Below are 24,132 nucleotides of genomic sequence, written 5' to 3' on the forward strand. Positions count from 1 at the left end.
GTGAGTGACTTACAAGCAGGAGGGAAAAAAAATCCTGGGGAGGAAAAGTTCAGATTTAATGCAATCATAAGTAATAAATTCATGTTTATTTTATGAGAGGATAAAAAAGTAAACATGTGTGTGCTGGGTGAGGACGGTATGTGTAAATACTATAAATACAAGCAGATGAAAAGAATGTTTGTGTATACTGAATGTCCACTTTGGGGTAAATGTGTATGTTATGTAAAAAGTGTTGAAAATGTGTTTTTACTCACACTGCAGGGATGTTGGCTACAGCTTTGAGACTGGTGGGGTTACGGATCATCTTGTCCAGGGTGCTGACGATGTCAGTGAAGCGGGGTCGTACATTGCGGTCTTTCTGCCAGCAGTCCAGCATCAACTGGTGCAAGGCACTGGGGCAGTCCATGGGCGGTGGCAGACGGTAGTCCTGCTCAATGGCATTAATCACCTAAGGGAGAAAAGGTAGGAGGGGGTGCAGGTGTTATCTATTCCAAAACTGATATAAGTGATAATTCTGTGTACTACAGTTAAGTCATACAGTTAATTACAACTAATCGCAGTCGCTAATAGTGTTTTTCTACAAGCTGACTGGTTGTCGCTAATTTTCAGTAACTGCATATACACTCTGTAATCCTGACACGCTCACCACTGCCTCAACAACATCCCCACCAGCAATCCACTTTCCACCCCACAGAGACAGACTCTTCTGGTCACTCAACCGACAGTTAGCATTCAGGCTGATATGCCCTTCCTCTTGACTCTAACCAATCACATGTCATTCCTGGAGGACAGAGCGAGGCAAGAGAAGGGAAGGGGAGCAGAGGTAATGCCACTGTAGAAAGAAGTCCTTGGGGATTGGGTAGATTGCATATAATTAACACTGTGAAGTACAGCTTCTTGACACGTCTTTTAAAAGGTGCACAGGCTTTCCTGGCCTTGGTAGAGAGACGCTACAACTAAGAGTGTCAGGGGAGTCACAGTTAGACTCAAGTGTTTTGTAAGAGTTGAGTGAAGTTCGATCAGAACCTGAGGAAGATTTGTGCAGAACTGGAGCGCATACGGCTTTCACAAATAATCTTCATAGTTTATTCGTTATGCATGGTTTGTAATTAATATACAACCGTAAAGTAAAAACAAATATATTAATCAAAGTAAAACATGCTTATTCTGCAGCTGTGGAGCCCCTTCTTAAACATTACAAAGACTAGAGACTGCTTCACTGCACACTGGTGGACCCAGCTCTTACCTCTAAGCATATATCTATAATGTCTCTAGATATAATCTTTTCTTAAAAATGCATAGTTGCAAGATAAAGGTCTGGTGTGAAATCAAGTGAAAAAGATACTATCATTAAAAATTAGCTGCTCGGTAGGTTGGCAACTTCACTCCAGAGTTGAGTGCAACTCAGCAGAATCTTGACAAATGGTGCATATGGAGAATTGGTTGTGTGTATGTGTGTGTGTGTGTGTCTTAAATTGTGTATGTGTGCGTGGACTGAGCAGCCGGACATGCTGAGTGGTGCCAGTCCTCTTCCCTGCATTGGTCCCACCAGGCAGTGTTTGCTGCTGGCCCACTGAGGCAACATCTGCTGGGTTGGACGCTCCTCCTGGAGTGGGGTCCATAGAGGCCTGATGGCTGGCTAGTTGTCTCACTAAGAGAGCTTAGGGAGAGAGACCTCATACTATGGGACTATATCCAATGGTTGTGTGTGTTTGCGTATGGTGCCTGCGTGTTTGTGGAAGTCTGTGTGTGTGGACCTTATCCAAACGGACATGGGGAACAAAGCAGAGCTCTCAGCAATCATTCATTGCTCTCAAAAACTGGCCAGGAAGGAAAGGGGCTAGTGTGATACTGCTTTCAAAGTCAGAGTCAAGGACATCTTCAGTGATGATACTACGAGATGGGAACTGATAAAAAATGTGTGATTTATTACAGTTTCCGCTCTTGTGAGTTATCCTTGATTGTGTAGCTATGGGGCGAAAAAGGCAGTACAACCACATCTGTACGGAAATGGCCGTTCTATTAATGAGGCAGTTTATTCAGATTCAAACTTGTTTTTTTTTATTGCATAGAAGCTAAGAAAAGTAATAAAACCCAACTTAAATGTTCCTTTTTATGATCTTTCTTGAAAATCTCATGAAACGGGCACTTGAACTTCCTGGAAAACTGCTACTTTATCGGTGGTGACGCCACGCTGCATTAGTGGGTATAACTAAAAAGTCAACACATTCTTTTTACGATTACACCTTTCTGCCTGTCCTACCAAGTAAGACGGCCTTCCTCTACACAACTGATCATAGCTCACTGATCATTCACTGTCTGATGTTCCATCCTAACATTGTGTTTCAAGAGGAAATATATCACATTTATAAAGTAATTATATAATTGAGTTCTTTTGATGTTTAGAAACAAACACTTACATCTTGGTTGGACATGTCCCAGTAAGGCCTCTCTCCAAATGACATCACTTCCCACATGACAATGCCGTAGCTCCACACGTCACTGGCCGAGGTGAACTTTCTGTAAGCGATGGCCTCTGGTGCTGTCCACCTTACTGGGATCTTCCCTCCCTTAAGAGAGAAAAAAGAGGCAGGGGGTGAAAAGAGAGAAATTCCTGAGATCAAAAACAGTTTACAACCAAATTTCTTTTCAGTCGTACCGCATTAAAGTCGGCTATTACCCTAAACTGCACTAGCTCGCTTGCCGAACTCGCCTCCATCCATCTTGCTCTTTAGCCCCTCATCCACCCAGTGTATCAATCCTCCAGCAACCAAAACATATACAAGATTCTGACTCTATCTCAGCAGCGGCTCCCAACAGTGTTTGCCCTTCACACATTGACCAACATTACATTTAGCGTCTCCTCTCCCACAGCCCTGTTTGAATAAAGGAAGATAGGCCTGGGCTTCTGCTCGTACGTCGAGCGTGTCTGCCTGTAATTGGGTTACCTGGGCCTCAGGCATGCCACGCGCCCTGTTGATTGAAATTGACAGCTGCTCGTTTAAAATTCCACACACACACTCAATCACACACATATATAGACACACTCGGAAACATACGCACAGACACAGGCATAGATGACTGCACGTGCACACAAACAGACACACATAAATCCCTGTTTCTGCCATGCCACCCCCCCCTACAGCACTTCCCCTTATATCACTGGTTTAATAATGCCACTCAGCTAAACCTGATCATTTGCAGGTAAGCTGCTGGTAGAAACAAACCAAAAACTAAGAGAAAGAAAGAAAGAAAGAAAGAAAGAAAGAAAGAAAGAAAGAAAGAACGATAAGAAAGAAAGAAAGAAAGAAAGAAACAAACAAACAAGTGGCAAAGTGAAAAGAATGAGATGCAGAAAATGCTTGTTTCAGGCGTTTCCATACTGAAGGCTAATGGTTGAAATGCTGGACAAGAATGATCATAAACAGCTTTACTTGTGCCTTTCTGTCTGTGTGTACAGTATGTAGGTGCCACAGATCAGTGCTGTGTGGCAGTGCAGGCGTGGAGAGGCTGAGCTCATTAATGAACACCCCTTTGGGGTTTGAGGTTGCTGAACTTGAGGAGAGATTTTTAACATTTGACCCTGAATAGAGACTGCTGTCAGGACACACCGAAACACTCGGCGCTCGTTGAACATACCAGCCAGTGGAGAAAAAAAAACATGAAACACTGAAGGAATTAGGCAGTGGTGGGACAAACAGAGAAAACAATAGGACAAGAAAGAAATATGGAAGAGGAAGAGATCAATAGTCGAATAAAGGCTATCTAAGCCCCAGCCACTTCAGAGTTTTTCTCGTATTTCAGACTAGTTCATATCTGAATCGTTTCATCTACCCTGACACCTCAGGACACTTTCTCTTGCCCTTTCTTTTGTCTGAGGGCGATGGAGCTACACAGATACAAGCAAAATATCATCCCTACAAAAATATAAAGCAGCCAATCTCCCTTCTTTTTCATCTGTCACTCTGTCAGGGGCAATGCTTCAAGTCAATTATTTTGCTTGGACGAACATACATGAAATGAAAAATGAAGAAATAAACACAGAACAACATTAAAAAAAAAAAAAAAGCTGCTCCAAGCAAAACGCTATTACAGCCTCTCTTTATCATTACTTGCTTACTCCTTTCTTTGCTCTGTACATCTGGTCTCACGCCCCAGGACCCTGTTGGGATATGAGTTGAGTGTTACTGAAATGGCCTTAGCAAAGACACAGGCTTCACAAGAAGCTCCCTCTGTGCCTCCAATGAGACAGACTTTAGTAATAACATTTCCAAACGGGGCAAGTCAGAGGCAGCTATGCAAACCTGTAGTAATTACTGCTGTGGGCCAGTGATAGCTCTGCCAAAATCCTGCTTTAATAACATGAAGTACTGAACAGCTCATGCATACAGGGAAGGAGGCAAAAACATAATAAAAAGCATTGGTGCTAATACCACGAGGAATGAGCTGGGGGGGTAGTAGAAGTGATGATGGGAATTAAAACAGACCTAATGTCAACACAAAGGCGTGAATGCTTTGTGAAGCCTCGGAGCATGGGGAGAGCTCTCTGGATACGGTATAATGTGCTGGCTACTGAAAAAGGAACAAGCTGTTTTCTTTTTGCCTTGAAGTGAAATAATGTCCCTAAAACAGAATTCACACATTGCTATTATCTCGGACAGTTAACTCAGAATTTGTGTCGATGAACCAGACTGTAGCACAGCCACTGCTGCCGCTGCAGAACTTCTAGGCCTTGAAAGGAGTTACATGGTGATATCAAGTGATACTTCCCAAAATCCTCTTTATAAGTGCCTTAGAGATACTGGATGGGTCTATTTTCTGGTGGATGAATGTTGGCACTATGGAGAAAAAAATGAGCACTCACAATAACCTTGAAAACCTACATATGGTCAAAAAAAAGTTTTCCCCATTTACCCCCTATAGGTGACATCAGGCCACACAATTCCCATCCAGCACACCTTGAGCAGACACAAGAGTGTGCTGTCACCCTTATGTCACCAGAATGAGATTAGAGCTTGTGACTGGTTCCACCTGGTTGTAGCTGCCTGTGACAGGTTGTGACCAGTTATGACAGCTAGCAGTACGTCTGGAGTGCGACTGCAACGGATATGTGCTGGGAATGTCAGGTTAAGAGGTATCACGGTGAGACAAGTGTGTTTCTGTGACAGCCAGGTCTGAAAGATGAAGGATAAACATGTGGCGGCCAGGTAATGTGTATACTTACAGGTGTCTGTTGTGGTCCTGGTAATGTCTGTGTGCAGACACTGACATACATAGCAAGGATATGAAACACCTGTCACGTCTTTGGGGTGAGTTGAGCTTTGCATCTACCATTGTGCCCTGTACCTTCATGTAGACTGTCATTGACATGCTGCTGCAGAATGAAGTAATGTCTGGAGCAAATATACCTGTCAGAGTACAATAACAGTCATCACTAACATTCTGCAATGTCTTGGATAAACTTGCTGTAACTGGAAAAGAAGAATCCAGTGTTTGTTCTTGTTTGTACTCAGCTTTTTTACTTCACAGAAGCTATTTAGAGATTCCAAATAAACTTTCTCCCTCATCTGGAAGTCAAATATGTAGATCTCCCTCTCCCTGTCTCCCCCCATAGCCCCCACCCCCCACCCTCGTTGTTCCCTCTTCTCCTTTCCTTTACTCTCCCAACTTCAGTAATCCATTTCCAAACAATGCACACTCAAATGGACTTGAGCACATTTACTTAAGCTGGGGAGAGTGCTCCATCAACATCCATTTAATGAAATCCTGAGAGCCGAGGAGATGGAGAGAGAGGCCGAGAGAGGAAGAGTGACACAGAGAGATGGGGAGAAAAATAGGACAAGAAAAAGAAAAACGAAAAAAAGGTGGCTGGTGACAGAGATGTTAGTTATTCAGACACCCATGGGAATGTCTGGTGGAGGCTAAAGACACAGGTCTTTCACCATAAAGACAATGAAGTCATGCTAAACTTGAAGGAAGCATTTGTGTTCTGAAGATCTTAAACCGTCCCACACAGGCTTTTTTGTTTTGTTTTTTTTTTGTTTTGTTTTGTTTTTAGATTTGATTAACAAATGAATTCTAACAACTTCCCCACACTGTGTGGGAAGATAACAGAGGGGAACGAAAGAATACTGTACACCCAGAATAGCCTCGCATAATTGCTCTGCTTCTGGAAAAATTCAATCATGATCAAGATTAAAATACGTATGCCTCATATTTCCAGGAATCTTCTGTCTTTAGCATTCTGAACTGAAATCCAATCAGATCACAGTATATTTAATGTATTTAGAGAGTGTGCTGATAATTATAGTCATCTAGGAGTTGCTGACTAGCGCTTATCACCAACTGCATTCCAGTCATCTATAACTCTATAATCTGATAAAACTAGAGGGACAAAGGACGGAGGATGGGGGCTGGCGTGGCCACCGCGCCAGAATTGATAGAATGGCGACAGGTTGACCTCTGTATGTAAAACTGTTCATTATGAAGATAGCAAAAATATTGCAAACTGATTCATAAAAGCATACGCACTACATGTTTCAGCCAGGAAAACAAAATCAATTTTACTTGACAAACAAGATTTAGTGCAGCATATGGAAGTTTTTTTTTGCTGTTGTAGCTTTGCACAGCTCGTGGCAAACATTAACATTTAACAACTTGATGGTATTACAAAATGAAATGTTCATCTCTACACATATCACGCAAAACACAGGCCTTGTTATGCTGTTTCTGGGCTCATTTCAAATCGATCCGGTGCAGCTCATTCAGGCTTCAGGCAGGTAAAGGCTTTTCTGGCTTAAGCATAGTTAAGGCCTAACCACGTAGATTTGTTTTTGTGTGACATTCTGAGGTTGTTAGCAATATTTTTGTCTTTCTTTATTTCATTTGGATAGAAGAGAAGTGACACCAAGTCCCCTAGAGACTTCCCTCAGAAACGGCAGACCCACCTATGGTGATTTTTATGAGCTGCTTTTTCGTAACTCTACATGTTTTGCTTTCTACACAATTAGGTTAAGAAAAAAACAAATCTTCACCCTGTTTCTAATAGCTTTATGCATCATCTGTGTATTATATGTTATTATTTACTCCCTATCCCCGACACCATTAGCACCTGACTGTGTTCTGTTAAACAGAAAATTAAACTCTCTCAAGGAATCTACACCAACAGACCTCGACATTTCTGGCATCTGCTGGCACCATCAAATTAAACCTAGCATGTATCAAATCTTACTGTTACTAGTCTGTCCTAAAAAAGTGACCCTGGCCCCATGGTTCCTACACAGGTTTTGGAAAATAGGCAATTACATCTACAGTCTTATCAGTCTAAAGTCTGATTTCTCCTTTAAAGGTGAGGCCAATTTATTCCTCATGATGTTAAAGCTACGGGGAAGGTAGTTATGAAGGCTCCTTTAATGAGAAGAATATGAAAAAAGCAATGGTCATGTTGGCACTTCATTTATTTATTTATTTTTTAAATTGATTTTAAAAAGCAGAAGTTCTTATTATGAAGCCACTACTTTGGTTAACCAAATTAAATGTCCCTTTTGTAACTGCACTATGGTGTTTTTTTTATTGAGACAGGCTCATCAACGGAAAAAGTATCCCTTTTTTACTGATTTAATTGTACACAAAACACTTCATCCTGCTCTGATGCAAATGCAGTCCAACAGCCACAGATGGCAAATCAATGCCCACCTTATACTGACTCTGGCAAACATGACAGAAGGTATAAATCAAGGTGGGGTGCTTTGGATGGTTGCTCTCTCTTTGATGCAGGGACCAGGTATGGGTCATTTCTTTCCCTCTTGTTTTCTGAACCTATAACTCCTCCATATTCATTTTCCACTCCTGCTGTTACATTAACCCAAAACTGAGCAAATTAAACTCAACAATCTAAATAAAATTAGCGGGGAAACATCTTAATTGGTTTCAAATACAAAACCAAGAGATAAAAAAAGAAAACAAAAACGCTTCACTTCATTTCCCAGCCGCAGTGCCCGCATTTTGGCAGGACATTCAGGTGGAAAGCCAGCTGGGGATGATGCTTGGTCACTGCACTGGTGACTCATACTTATTGGGGATGGGGAAGTGAGGATCTGTGTCGGAGAATATGAACTTTTCTACATGCTCTCTCAGTGAAACTAACAGATGATAGTAAGTACCTGGCATCTCACTGAGTATGTGCTAATCAAGCTAAAAGAGGGAGTAGGAAATGGTAGGGTATTTCTACCACACATCACCTGTGAGTCACATGATGTGATGCAGATCTAGCTGTCAACTTTTAGAGATATCGCACAAAACATGAATCTGAATTTGTGTTTCATTCAACAACATATCAGAGCAGACATTTGATTTGGAACCTCGGCAATGTATGTGTATACGCAGGTTGTTTTTTGAATATCAGAAATAGTCTACAGTGAACCTAGTTGTTGATTGTTGAATTATAGAGGGAGAATGACTGCTGTGCAGCATCAAAGAGAATCAGAGGATTGCATCTTATCTTTATCTAGACTGATAAATAAATAAATGCTCTTAATCTTAAACAGTTTTAATATTACAAAGATTGAAGCACATGCCTATTACCGACAATACTGTAGTGTGAAATTGCCATGTGGTGTACTGTGAACTAAACAGTGAATGTGAGATCCACATTTACAGTTGCTTTCTTTAAAATACAAGCTCTATTATCACCTCTGTGATGAAACAGGTGTTGTCCTGTTTAAATGTTTCTTTATGCAGATATTTGCTAAATCTTATTTTTGCATAAATTAACTTGACTCTTTTACTGAAATTAGCTGTGATAATAGCGGGCATTTTGGGGTGTGTATCATGCTGTGTGGTTTGATGTATGGAAGTCATGGCAACAACCTCAAAGGTTTTACAGGTTTAATGTGTAGAAAAAACTGTATTCTATGTTTGAATATGTGATATGTCATAAAAATAAAATCTAAAAGAAAGTCCCTTTGTTTGCTTTTGGCCTGGTCCATATGGACATGTTCCCATTTCAATTCTTGTTTACTCAGAGACTCTGTCCCCTTAACTGACAGTGCAGTGCATAAATATTTCACTACAAGTTGAATAGATAAGCCAAAAAAGTGCATAGGCCTGAAGCCAGAGAGAGGAGGGGAAGGGATGCAAATAGAAAACAGACAAATGACAGAAACAACAGAGCGGTCCACATAGTGTGAGCACTGGAGCGGAGCTGAGAGAATGTCACTCAGGTCACAGGGATTTGACGGATGAGCTTTGTTACTGGCTCTGTGTGACCTCGCCTTTCAACCCCTCTCAGCCTCAATGACACAAACAAACAAACAAAAACACACAAACACACACACACACACACACACAGGAAGGAAAGACACCTAAGGGACATACATGTGTTTACCCAAAAACACAGCACACATACATACTTCTAACCACATATATATATATATATATATATATATATATATATATATATATATATATATATATATGCACACTCAGTCACAACATACACTACATATTTCGTGACATACAGGGCAATGACAGCCTTTCCACATCGTCAGCTAAGGCACAAGCAGAAATTCTTGACCCACAACTGCCCTCCTCACTATGGCCCTGTGGGCATGAACCCTACATAGCAAGGGTAACAGCACTTGTCTAAGCTGTTATAGACTTGACACGCTATACTCTCATGCCAGATTTTGGAAACATATCCACACACACACACACACCCCCTCCCTATCGACCACTTGCTCTCTTATTTTGGTCACAAACTGTGCATTAAACCCCCAGTGACCATGCCCAGATTTCTGACTTTCACTCACCCATGAACACAAAACACACAGCAAAACATATGACCCATCACGGCCGCAAACAGTTTGACTCATCATTTGTCACATTTACACTGAGTATGCTGTTCCGATGCACCTCTGTGTTGCTCCAGGAAAAGCCTTGAAATGGAAAAGAAGTGGGCAGCCGAAAAAAAAAGAAAAGATAGATAAATGGATGCATGGATGGATGGCTCCTCAGACAGACAGATTGGTGAATAAGGAGAGTGATATGGAAGTCTTCCTGGTCCTCCAAGTGTTCAAAAATCATTCCTCTCCTTTGTCAGGTAAGCAGGGTCACTCACATCTCACATGAGCTTGTGATGTACCTGTGGACGACTTCCTGAGCCATGCAACCATGTACTGTATATATAACGAGGCAGCATTGCAAATACAAATACAAGAAAGCCACAGCTACAATGAAACACACACTCTTTAAAGTCTTTAAATTAATTAGCACACATAACCTTAGCAAGACCAGTGCAGTCCCAGCATTGTCCTGTGAGTCTAATTAATCACGACTTTGGTGAGCAGCCAACAGAGAGGGAGGACAGCTCCCTTCTGTCTGAAACCTCCACAACACTGCTCCAGAATGAACCCACATCCAGGGTTAACACAATTACCAGCATGTCCTCCCAACCATACATCCAGCATTACACCACAGGCACTGTAATTGGTGTGCCTAGAATTGCAGGGAAAAATTAGAAAAGCAGTAGAGGGAAAGAGGTGATTAATTTGCTGGAGGAGGGGGTCGATGGCGATGTAAATCACTGCACGTCAGCGCAATTTAATTTCCCTGATTCCCTCGGCCTTGTCTGCCACGCCAGCCTTGCTTGCTGATTGGTTAGCGTCAGGTCATAGCTGAAGAGGTCATGGAATGAAGGGCACCGTGCATAGCTTAATTACAGTATATTATCCTGTACAGAACCTGTGGACCCCAACATCCACACATTCTTGTTTGCTTGTTCCCCAGAATTCAAGGGATGGGGTATCTGAAGGACAAGTGACATGAAAGGGATAATATCATCTATGATGTTAGCTAACAGCTATGGTCAGCTGTGTTCATATGTTAGCTGATTACATTTACTTTTATTTATGAACCTAACTGACATATTGATGGAATAATTCTCTCAGTATGTGGTGAGATATGAATGTAATGGCTCTCTTGATTTGGAAGGAATAAAAAATAGTTATGGAACTGAAGATTTCATCTGGATGCTTATGATAATGAGGCAGCATTCAGTATAGAAGTGAGACAGCCAAAGCTTAGTTAAAAACCAAAAAAAAAAAGAAAAGAAAAACACAGTCGAAAACCCTGAGTGTGTTGAACTTCAAACCTCACCTTCTCTATTGACTGTCCAGATAATGCCCTCAAGGAGACTTTGTTTGCATTAAACAACATCAAAATGCCGACCACAATCTATAATCCAGTCCCCACCTTTTACACCCTGTTTTATTAGCAAGCTCAGCGGCGCAGACAACATAGGTGCTGCTCCTCTTTGTTGTTAAATAAGACCCATTCAGCAAAGTTTAGCCACAAGGGTCAAGTATACAAAGCAAGCTATTCCTGGGGAGCAATTAGCTCTCAGCCAAACCAACGTGAGGTTATGTCTCCTCTGGCCCCTATGACACACTTCCAGTTCACACTTGGGCTACCATCTCCTGCCAATCAGAAGTCTACCCTGAGCTTGCACTGAATGTTGTGCACGTGTGTTTCTGAATATAACAAAAAGTGATAGGCCTAATTCTAAAAGAGAGAAGTTTGTACCTGAGCCTCACCACAATGGTGGAAATAAAGTTGATATAAAGTACACTGTTGTGTTTTTTCCTCCTATATTTAGATGAAGACAAATTATTTTGAGAACTCTCTTTTCGCACCTGGGTAGCACTGCCTCACAGGCTGACTGCATGCTTTTGATCTCAAGTTTTGCATGTATTGAAATACTTCTGAAGCTAATCCTAAAAACAGGCACTTTTTATAGCATAATGTATTCATATTATATTCATATTTATTCATACTATAGGTAATGCTACCATTATGCTGTACATTCACAGTGTATACAATGAATCATGTCCAGGAAGAGCTCCCAAGGTGGTTTAATTTCAAGTGAAAATCTCTACTCCTGGGTAAGACTGGCAGAAAAGGTTATGTTGAACCACAGGAGGCTGTCAACCCAAAATTGGAGGCTAACAGATAAAATAAAGGGTGTGGCCAAGGGGGTTGCAAGATTGAACTGTATGGCTACTATAAGTCTACTTATATTTTACATTAATTCTACAAAGTGCACACAGCAACGCACATGATACATCTGCAGCAAAACAAGCTAATTTGCACCAAAGTCTCAAAGCAGAGTCAATGAGGTGAAGCCAGACACATGCACGTGTCTGCGCACACCCATCCACGCAGAGACACACATATATGCCTGTGCACAACACTGCTGATATACCCACACTCACACTCACACACACACATACTCAAATAAAAGCACACGCACATACTCAGGCATGCAGGGAGTCCTAATGACCTGTGCCGTGTGTTTGTGAGGGTGTAAGAGTGTGTTTTGAATTAGGAAAAGGAGAGGCTGAAGATGAACTAACGATGGCTGCTAATAATTACAGATCTGTAGTGTGGAGGAGTTAATGAGGAGCCAAAGCCTCCCATGATGCCCCAGTAATAATGAATGAGGAGTGTGAGAGAGGAGGGAGGAGGGGAGAGAGAGGGGGTGGGAGCTGTCAGTTTGAGAGGCCACAATGCCCTTTGGTTTCTCTGCACTCTGGGCATGTCAACGAGAGAGGAGCCTTCCCAGAGGAGGCTTGTCTCCACACTAATGAAGATGTGACAGACCTGTGGTCCGTGACTTGCAGAATATAGGGAAGAGGGGGAAGGAGGATGAGGGAGAAGATAGAGACAGCTCATATAAAATGAAAGGCACTGAAAAGGTGAAAGGTTTCTAAGACCTTCAAAAAGACTGAGACATTGTCAGATAGAAGCAAAACTGATTAGACTGGTAGATGACGGTTTTTAGGATGTCACGACAGCTGGAGCTCTCAATAAAAAGTGAACTGGACTCCTAACCATACACCACATGCAGATAAACACTCGATGGACAAAAGAGATAATGTTATCCATTCAATGTCATCCATGTCACTCGAGCAAAATGAAATATGAACACTGCAAGTACTCACCAGAGAGCTGGTATAGCTGGGATCAGAGGTGTCATCCTGTAGGTAGCGTGACAGACCAAAGTCTGACACTTTACACACCAGGTTGCTGTTGACCAAAATGTTTCGTGCAGCCAGGTCACGATGGACGTAGTTAATTTCTGAGAGATATTTCATCCCTGCTGATATCCCACGCATCATTCCCACCAACTGGATAACCGTGAACTGACCATCATTTTGCTAGAGGACAGAGAGGAATATAAATGAAAACAGTTATCTAGATATTATTTTTGGCATGATTAACATTAAATGAGAATGGCTGGAGGACAGAGAGATTTCAGCAAACGCTAACATATCTGCTTTTAATGATAATGAACTAATTATGTTGGTTCGTCACTGAATCATAGATAGTATGTTGGCTAAAAATACCAGGCTTGAATGTTGTAATTTTAATTCTGTTTGGATCTGATTCTTTATTAGGAGATATCAGTCCAAAATAAATTACATGTTTGTGCTATTTTCTGCTGTATTATACAGATGACATGTTATTATAATGTCTTCAGAAATTCAGTTTTCATCAAAGCTGCCCAGTGGGACTCTCTTCCAGAATTAGAAAAGCACTGATGTTTTGTTATACCTAGCATGTACATAAGTGACAAACAGCTATTTCAGCTTGGAGCTACCTTTTTTCATCGCAAGTAATTATGCTCACTTATTAGAGGCCATAGTTTCTTTTCATTCCCTTTGTTTTAAATCACTTGTTTACACTTTGCTAGTACAAAATCACCATCTTGATCTCTTTTCTTGTTTTTCAAATCCTCTTAATATCCAGAGGAAGACTATGCTTGTATTAGATAAACAAAATATATTCCTGAACCCATTATTGCTCACTGTAGGTGTTAGGTCATTGTTTCATTCAGGCATGCAGGCATCCATCTCTCTTACATCCACGTATGGTGCCCCTACCCCTGTGTGAATACTCTGAAGAGCAAGCTTTGAACCCCCGAAACACAGTAACAAATAAGAGGGTAAGGGAGATCGATGGAAACACAAGTCGGATGTGGCGGTTAGCAAAGCCAACTTCAAAGAGCCCCTTTAAACCCACCCTAGATCAAAGTGGAATAGAACACCAATCCATGAGATTGAAGGAGGAAAGAAAGAGAGTTGAATATTGATTAAGCTGTATGTCTGCTCAGTCCTGACCATAAAAGAAAGAGTGAAGAGTCCATTAATAGTTCCAGGCGTTAATAGAGAAATTAAAGGCTGATAGGGGCAGCTAGTGTGGAAATTTTCAAATTAAGAATGATTGAAATCATGTTCATTGTCATGAAACATATTCTCTGTTGGCACTGGATAGATTGAGAAGGCTCATTCCAATTTGTATTAGGAGGGATTCTTTGCATGAACTCGTTTTCTGAGGCCTTTTAACGATTCATTTCCAATTAGCTTCTCAGTCCCATAATGCAGTTTCTATAAATCTCCTAAATATAGCTTATGAACACTCCATGTAACTGTATGACACACTTCATGTATGTTTTCACAAAAGTTACTCACCCTGAGGAATGAATCAAGAGCGCCATTCTCCATAAACTCTGTGACGATCATGACAGGACGGCTCTTTGTGACAACACCCTCCAGCCGGATAATGTTTGGGTGGTCGAACTGACCCATGATTGATGCCTCAGACAGGAAGTCCCGCCTCTGCTTCTCCACGTAGCCTGCCTTCAGAGTCTTGATGGCTACGTAGATCTCCCTTTTACCAGGCAGCTTCAAACGGCCCTTGTACACTTCCCCAAACTCACCTAGAAGGGAAATAGAGAGAGGTGTACGGTGGAGGCTCTGTCAAAAACAAGAACTGATCTATTTTTCATTATGAAAATGTGATCAGACAAAGGCTTCGTAGAGTTGATTAGATCTAAATCTATTCATTTATCAAGCTTATTTACGTCTCATGTCCCCTGGCAGAAATATTACCCAAAGAGCTATTATGGATTTTGATTTAGTCTATACCAAGCATGAGTGTTGTCCAATACTCTTCCAGTGTTGCTCCTTCAAGATATTCTTAACAGTGTGGCTCCTCTGACTCACAGTAGTCATTTATCCTAAAAGCCTGCCAAGTGTCTTCATATTCATCAAAGAATAACAGGCAAGCACTATCTGGTAAATATCTGGAACACTTTTGATTAATTATCACCACCTTGGTGTCCTGCAGAGACACCACACAGTGAAATCAACAAAAACGGAAATCTTTAATTAGTTAGTCCCCCTGCATCTTTACCCCTATCCTATCTCTGTCACTTCCTCACACCTAGCTTGCTGAGTAGGCCAGTCTGTAGGAGCTATTCCAGGCCCAGTCTCATTACCAGGGGTATTTTAGCCTCTGTATGATCCAACACAATCAGTATCAGCATGCCGTCGCTGTAAAAAAAAAAAAGGTGTGTCCGGGCCCAAGGAAAAGGACATGTTGGATATACATTCATATGTATGTGATATTAGGCTGAAACTATTTTAGCCTCCAAGTAAATTTCAGAATTTAATTCAAAGCAATCACTACCTTCAGCAATAATTACCTATTCATCAATTTAAACAGACATTTTTAACAATACAAAAGAGGTAATTCTGAAATGAGGACAACATGTCTACTATCTATTTTACATGTAAAGTAAGTGAAAAGGGATGATGTAAGGTAGAACATGTTAGAGAGCAACTCTAATAGGATCCAAAAACAGAGAAGCACAGGGAATAGGCCGCAAGGCTTGAGCTCTTTCTAATGTCATTAGGTCCCAGGGTAGCTGGCCTATATGCTGGTGCTGCTCTTGACATAGGGCCTTCACATGTTCCCATCTGACGTGGCTGCCAAAAGGGCTGGGCTTTACGACCTTGACCAGATTCAGGCTAAACTTGTTTGCACACAAGCACTCAAAATAATGCATGGAAAATATAGCAAACCACATTCACCTTGCACACACATGCACACATAAGTGCACACACACACACACACACACACACACACACACACACACACACACACACACACCCGTGTTCCGTAACACCCGTTCCCCATACCTGCACCAATGACCTCCTCGATCTTGACAGTGGAGACGTCAATCTCTTTGGCAAATTCTCGTACAGCTTCGTTGGGGTCTTCGTAGGTAAAGGGGTCAATGTAGATCTTCATCCCCGGGGAGCCTGAGAAGTGGGTCGGGCAGCCCAGTGGGGAGGGGCAGTTAGACATGTCGGCTCGCAAAGAGAGTTCTAGAACAACCAAAGTGCTCAATGAGCTTTCCAGAAGAAGAAACTGTTCTTTTTTTTTTTTTTCCTTTGGCTAATGTCTCGTGGTAATGGTTGATGAATACAATTGCCCTTCAAGTCGCAGCTTAAATCACAGTGTGACACTGCATTACTTACAATCACTACAAGCTCTCAGCAGTTGTAAATGATAATAACTCCATTTGCTCTACATTCCCTCGTCATAGACAGACAGGGGCGCTACAATATGTAAATGAATATTAATGCATACTGCAAGAATTAATTTGTATAGGTGGATGATTATAGGAACAGCCTCAGTACAAAATGGTGGTTTGATGATTCAGTACTTGGAAGGGGGAAACAGACCAGAAAAAAACAGAAAGGGAGAGAGAGAGGGGGGTGATGGAACAGAGAGAGGGATAAGGGCATATAGAAAGAGTAAATGTAGACAGATTTTTTTTACCCTTTTATCCCTTACCCTAGCAGTCTCTGCTCTTTGATAGTGGTAGAACCAATTTCCCCACAGCCTTTCTCTATAGGAGCTCATAAAGAGATAAAACCACAGCGCTATCAACTAGCTTTTTATGCCACTCTGCGATAGGTGAGCTCAGTTCACAGACTGGAGATGTCTGGAAATGGACGACAAATTTTCTGTGTCGACAGACCGGGGTGGGGAGGACTGCCGAGAAAACACTTGTAAACAAACTCAATACACACTGCCACAAGACAGACATTGCAGCAAGCAAGCATACGTAAAATCATCATTTCTACAGTGACACCCAAGGGCAGCCCTCTATCTCAGAGCTGTTTTGTCAAACCCTTGGCAGCCATGATTGGAATAAACCTCTCCATCTCCATCAAGTCAATTTGTGCCTGCTCATTTGCGTAAGCCACATGGAGAGAGGGAGGTGGTCTCAGGAGACAGGAGGAGGATAAGGTCTGGTCTTGGAGGGATCAAGGTGCCTCACCTCGCTCTTGACTAAAAGCCGATTCTAGTTACTGCACTAATTGCCTTGAACCCTGTCTGTGTGAATGTAATTGCTCATTACAGATTCCATACAGACTGGATTCAAGTTAATCCATCGGCGGGTTTAAAGCTTTTCATTCCATAAAGTCATTCTGTTTATAAGTGCCCCCAAGCTGCTCACTCAGCAGCACCACTGGGTGGGACTCAAAATCTCAGCGGGGAGCACATACAGTACAACAACAAACATATGAGAACACACTCAAAAATCTCAGGCACATATGCACGCACGTCGGTGTGCACATACGGAAAACCCATTACTTTCTAATTCACAGTTCAGAGCCCACTTTCATGTATAATTTAAAATGCAAACAATTTATCTCTCTCCCTCCCTCTGGTGTAGACCTGGTTAACTGGACACATCTTTTTAAGGCCACTGGATAAAAAATAGATTCCTCCGTTAATATTTTCTTGGTCCTTCATCTGAGTGTATGAAACAAATGTGTCCAAACGTCAGTTCTATTTTTACCCAACATATAAAACAACAAGCCTGTTGGGAGACAAAGCATGGCTGCTGCAATGACTCAAGGGCATCCAACAACACATACCATAATTTTATACCTTTCTAAATTAGATGGCTGAATGGATAAACTGATTAATTTAGGGAATTTGGGTTATGAATCTCAACAAAATCCTTAAACTATGACACAACAGCTCAAACAGTTAAGAGTATTTAGTTGACCGGCATTACAAATTATAGTTTACTGCACTGCACTTAACCGTGTTATTTTCACCAATGTCCAGCATTTACCCTGCTATTAGTCTGCCCTGCCCGTTTACTGAATGGCCCCTAATGTAGCCACAAATCAACTGTATGGCAGTAATGCTTACATTAATCTATTACCAGCAATGGGTACAATTAAATTACTGGTCCTACTACACAGAATTTACATATTGCCTACAAGACAAGACAAACAGCAATGCCAGTAAATGAAACAGTAGCTTCATAAATGCTCATCTTTTTAAGTTAAAGGATAATCTTTCATCTGTTAGCCTTTCACCAAGGCAACATAATTTCTTCTGATGCCTTTTCCCTGACAACTTTTGTAATTTAGCAATTTCAGTAGTTAGCAATTATATGTTTTATATGATTACCCACTCTGAGAAATTAACATAAACAGTTGCAGGGCACTGTATGCCTATAGTGAATACATTCCCATTTCATGTCGGTCTAAGATGCACACTAATCTATTCTGTGGCTCTGTGAATATAATGAGTTGAGTTTACTTCCTAAACACAAACTAATTATCCGTCGTTTGATGTCAGAAAATCATTTGTCAGACACACACTGTGGCTTACTAGTATGGAAATCACAGAAGGGATCTAAAAATTGTATGGGATTAACAGTCACACTGGTACAGGCAGTGAAATGTTTGTGTGGGTTTATCAGGCATGTGGTGCATTCTGCAAGTCTTCACTTTGTGAAAGATAAAATTCTGATCAGCAAAAAGGGTTTGGCCTGTTATACTTGATGAGGATGAAAGATGGAAATGTTGAAGGGCAAAGATAAATGTCACCACAATCTACAGATATTTATCGGTTCTGTTTATGCCTTAGTTAACTCTCTGAATTCACATGTATGAATGCTTTATGTAGCGGAAAGAAAGAAAAAAGAAATAACTGAAGTGTAAACAGACAGTATTTGGCACCTAACCATAACAATATCTGTTAAATGGGCTTGCGAATCCCATTCTAATTCATTGTGAGCTCCAGATGCTGAAGCACAAACAACAGCTGAAGGCAACTAAGCGACAAACAGGGTTCGAACATCAGAGATTTAAGATGCGTTGGTAGTCATATGCAGAGAAGCATTAGGGCATACAGTAAACATTCATCTTAGAAATGTCTCTGTTAATTTACAGTGCATACAGAAAAAAAATTTAATTATTTAAATAAAATTTAAATAAAATTTTTGATTCAATTCATTTTCAGCAAATATCAAGATGCCTTGGATATGATTTGGAAAGCAAAGTACAAAGATATCCTTAATGAAAACCTTAATGAAAGCACTCAGGACCTCAGACTGGGCCAGATGTTCATCTTTCAACAGGACACTGACCCTAAGCACACAGCCAAAACAACACAGGAGTGACTTAAGGACAATTCTGTGAATGTCCTTGAATGGCCCAGCCAGAACCCTGACTTGAACCCAATTGAAAATCTCTATAGAGACTTGAAAATGGCTGTCCACCGACAGTCCCCATCCAACCTGATGGAGCTTGAGTGGATCTGCAGAGAAGAATGGCAGAAAATCCCCAAAATCCATGCGTGCAAAGCTTGTCGTGTCATACCCAAGAAGACTCGAGGCTTAATCACTGCCAAAGGTGCTTCAACAAGCTACTGAGTAAAGCCTCTGAATACTTATGTCAACGTGATATTTCAGTTTTATTTTTAATAAATTTGCAAACATTTCTAAAATTCTCTTTGAGCAGAGATTGATGAAGGAAAAAACTGAATTTAAATTATTTTAGCATAAGGCTGCAACATAAAATGAAAAAGTGAGGGGGTCTGAAAACTTTCTGAATGCACTGTAGCTCATGTTGACAGACTGTGAAAAGGAGTAAAATAGATGCACTGAGAAAAATTGTCAGTGCTCAGATGCAGTGAGGTGTGTGCAATATGATATATGGATGAAAGGCTGGTGATACTGATAATGCCCTGATGTAAGCAATTAAAACAGAAAAAAAATTACCCTTGGCTCTGAGGGAGGTTATTTATCCAAGCCACATAAGCAGCACTTGATTCATCTGTGGCAATGATGTGTGTGTTCCTGTGTCTGTTCCAATCTGATGGTCATTATATTCCCACCCAACGTTTGGTATAATGTTAACTGTTATGTGATTTTCATAACCAAACAATTCAGTTACACTACAGCTACGCTACAGAACACTACAGAGCAGCATCCCTCTTGACACCTGTCACATTAGGTGGGCTGGAAATGAGGAGGCATCACCTGACGTGTGTGGCAACAGCTGGAACAGTCAGCAGCTGGGTGAAAGCAAGCAACACATTTTTGGAGATTCACCCAAAACAATTGGCTGAGTAGCGCTATTTTATTGTTGCGTTGAATACTGTAATTACAAAACTGTCAGTCAAATCTTGGGAGAATAGAAGAAAACAATGTATCATGGGGTGGGGGGATTACTTCTTGAGTGTTGGCGGTGTGAAGGTTTTAGTAATAAACCTATGAATAGGATCCTTTATCAGAGTTTTATTTCCTCTCCTCTTCAAATTACTCATTTGATGATTAGGGATGCAAGCGTGTCTGATCTTTTGTTTATTTTCACCACTTATGTTAATTGCATTTGGTTTTCTCAAAGATAGCCTGTGACAAAACTGACTCTTCTGCCCACAGCAGTTTTAATGAGCCCCCGGTTGCTACCGGTGTAGCTGTGACATAAAGTAACTGCATTGAAACACTTTGCTGTGTTAGGCTCGACAAAACTCTATCCCCTTGAGTGAGCCCTTTTACAGATTGCTAGGCTGGCAGGACATAGGGCTTTCATTTGAGGTACAAAACTTAGACATACCCGTGTGTGTGTGTGTGTGTTGGAGCTTATATGTGTGTCCCTCCAGGCTCCTTCCCCTCATCAGTCAGCGCCAGGGGAGTGCTTAAAATATGACTCAATCACTGCTATCGTAAAGCCCTGAGAGATGACTGTCAGTCAGTGTCATTGTGTAAAGGAAAGAAAATGTCATTTACGTCCATAGACGGCTGCTACCTGAGGTAATTCTCTTTTACCTCACCTCCTTTTCATTAATGCATTATAAAGGAGTACATGCTTTATGCACGTCACATATCATACATGACATGACAGCAAGAGAACACTGCAAAGACGAAAATGGGGTTGTCGAAAATATGACTAAAATGTGGGAGAATATCCTGAAAGCACATAGGCAACACAATCCTCTAAATGTATGCTGCCGTGATTTCTGCAGCATACCTAAATCCTGTCTGGGACTATTAGGGATTTGAATAAGGATTAATGACACCACATTTCACGAAAGTGAGTGGGATTCGGGACTACTAAATTAGAACTAATTTATCACATGACTGTGGTGTCACCTATAGAGCCACAGTATTTCATAGAGTACGAGAGTACATAGACTAATGTTGCAATTGCACAATGTGTCCAAGAGTTAATACAGGCTATGTTAAATAGACTGTGCTGCCAGGAGTCTGGCAAACAAACCAAATCGTATATCAAAAAAAACATCTGAACACATTTTATGATTATTACTGTCCTTACAGTTTTTCTGAGTATTTTATGTACCAAATTTGAGATTGGATAAAATTGGTAGTAGAAGTGACAAAATAAATTGTTCTGCTCAGGCCAAAATTTGTGTGTGCTTTACTGATGCTTGCATCTCGATCCATGAAATCCAGGAAAAGTCTTAGAGTCCAGGAGTTATGAGGAAAGAAGGTAAAGTGCTTCACAAGCCACCACATGATTAGAGACATTTGAGAAATGGTGTTAATTTAAATACAAATAAACATATGGGGTCAAAGTGTGCAACAAAAAACAAACCACTAGCTAATATGTGCACTAAGTTTCAGGGTGGACTTACCTCTTCCAGTGCTGTAATGTTGCAACTTGTCACTGTATACCGCCTCCTTGGAGTATGCCCTTTTCCTAAAGGAGCAATGATTATTGAGTGAGAAACGAGAAAGAGAGAGAGAGACAGAGCGCGAGAGATGACAGGATGAAAGGAAGTGTAAACGAGGCCTTATTACTGTTCATGTTTCTCTGTATGGCCTGAAAATGACGTGGCTGAAATTGAATCAGTTGCAGAGGGTTAGCAATGGCAAATGAAGTTTATGAAAATGAGCTGATTTTTAATTAGACCTTGATAGGATCTCTTTGCTTTTCATCTGTCTCCTCTGCCTCAGCATCAAAAGAGCCTGGCCTGTTTGATGAACACTTTACTTGCTCAAAGTTGCACACAGCACTGCAGAAAATTCGACTTTCATATATCTAAAGCGGAGCAAGATAGGAGTGTGACAATGTGTCAAACTGCTGCAATATTAAATTGGTTTGACTTAAGTAAGTTAACAGGGCAAAGTAGTAATTGTTAAGTTCTCTACGGAATTGAATATTTCATTTCAAATATGTCAACTTGGCAACTTGGCTTTCCTTTCCATCAAACTGATTGCTATTAATAAATCCTCTATAAGAGTATGTATGTGTGAGGAGTGCACATACGTTCCAAAGTGTAACCATGGGATTTGGCTATATTGTTATATGCAGTATGTCTTACGAATACACCAGAACGGATGAGCTTCAGAGTCAAAGAATGTCATTTTCTACATACAGCTATATTTGCTACATGCTATATGCTGTCGTTAGAGCCACTAAAGAAGGAGCTTATTAAAGTTTTATTTGTCAAGGACAAATGTAGCAATGAAGTCACTAACTTTGCAGCAGTTTCTGGACGTAATATGAGAGGCAGAGAGAGGAAAGTGTGGTTACCTGCTGCACACGATGGAGATGGCAACAAGGGATACAATAAAGACCACTCCTGCTGCAGCTGACCCTGCAATCAGAGGAAGCTGTTCCCTCAGCTCCGACTTGAAGTCATCTGTGTTACACAAAGAGAAAGACAGATGGACAGACGTTGAGATAAGGGCAGGGGGGGGGGGGGGGGGGGTGAGTGAGAGAGAGAGAGAGAGAGAGAGAGAGATAGAGAGAAGGTGTATGTGTGTGTGTTGTTTGAGTGCTCACCTTGAACCTGAATCTTGTCAGTCCACTTTCAGTTTGCCTCTTGTCTCTTTCTACCAGAATGTGTGCTTGCACATATACACACACCTGCACTCATGAAGTATCTTTTTTTGTTTCTATTGTGGTACATTGTTATGCAATAGAAAAGAATCTGTATCGATGGATGACAACTTTTGGGGGGATCAAATTTCCCGCTCTCATACATTGGGTGGGGCATGTGCCCCAGTTACCCCATGACAATTACACACATGCATTGAGAATGGCTTAGGTAAGGCTTAAGGACCTGACTGTGTTTATTCAGGGGTGTGTGTGAGTGTGTGTTTGGGTGGTAAAGGGAGAGGAAGAAGAGGAGGCAGAGCAGAATGGTTAGACTGGGTGTACTGATGGATAAAGAAAACATACTGATCTCTCTGCTGAGAGGTGGTGACTGAAATTCTGTGAGCTTTAGCAAGACTCACTGACAGGTTGTGTTTGATAAACCAGGAGAGAGACAGATAGACAGAGAGTGAGAGAGAAGCCTAAGACTGATGGTTACAAAGAGCCAGGGGGGCCTCTCAGTCTCCACTGCCATACCTGTCAGAAATGAACGGACAAGAAAATGCACCTTGGAATGTTGTTTCTCATGTGTTGAAAAGGAACTCGTCCACTGCCAATTACAAATACAGCCCGAACATGTTTTATGTGCACAGCCAGGGCAGCCTGCCGGCGGTTCAAAGAGTAAATGTAGTTCAAAGGACAGCCCAAAAAGCCTGCCTGAAACTGCTACACAGCAGAATCCTCAGCTATCTTTGTGTGTCCCTGTCTTCCCATGACTTGGGCACCAGCAAACACTGTGGTTAAAGCGATGCACGATTTAGCATGCTGCAGGCAAATCAGCAGCTTCTAAATCCAATCCCCCGTGTAGAATGGGCCTATTGGATTAAAGTGATAAAGGGAGAACTAATGCATCTTTGGAGCAGTGCAAGAGCTGGGATATATGAGGAAACTCAATGTGACAGGAATTGCTCACTCTTTTAACTTGCACATTTATCAACTACGTTTCAAGCAAACAGTGTGAATGAGGTTCCAGCTACTCAAGCTTCCAGGCAGTCTTCCTGTTCTTTTTTGATGCATATTAGGTGCAAGAGGTCCTGGTAAATCTCCCCTTTACCCCTATGAGAATGGT

General features: G+C 41.3%; 1 protein-coding gene across 2 annotated transcripts in view; it reads right to left on the reverse strand.

Moving 5' to 3' along the window:
- LOC121192703 (ephrin type-B receptor 1-B) overlaps nucleotides 1-24,132 on the reverse strand; it is a 149,110-nt gene that overhangs the window by 6,003 nt on the left and 118,975 nt on the right. The window contains exons 8-14 of one of the 2 annotated variants that reach the window (XM_041054513.1): nucleotides 22,719-22,827; nucleotides 21,817-21,881; nucleotides 16,041-16,163; nucleotides 14,529-14,776; nucleotides 12,999-13,214; nucleotides 2,421-2,570; nucleotides 255-448 (exon numbers count right to left, since the gene is read on the reverse strand). In XM_041054513.1, the coding sequence (XP_040910447.1) occupies nucleotides 255-448; nucleotides 2,421-2,570; nucleotides 12,999-13,214; nucleotides 14,529-14,776; nucleotides 16,041-16,163; nucleotides 21,817-21,881; nucleotides 22,719-22,827 (1,105 nt within the window). Of the gene's footprint in view, nucleotides 1-254; nucleotides 449-2,420; nucleotides 2,571-12,998; nucleotides 13,215-14,528; nucleotides 14,777-16,040; nucleotides 16,230-21,816; nucleotides 21,882-22,718; nucleotides 22,828-24,132 lie in introns of both variants that reach the window. The other variant, XM_041054512.1, reaches the window with a different exon arrangement.

This window comes from Toxotes jaculatrix, chromosome 14 (assembly GCF_017976425.1).
Source record: "Toxotes jaculatrix isolate fToxJac2 chromosome 14, fToxJac2.pri, whole genome shotgun sequence".
Taxonomy (NCBI): domain Eukaryota; kingdom Metazoa; phylum Chordata; class Actinopteri; family Toxotidae; genus Toxotes; species Toxotes jaculatrix.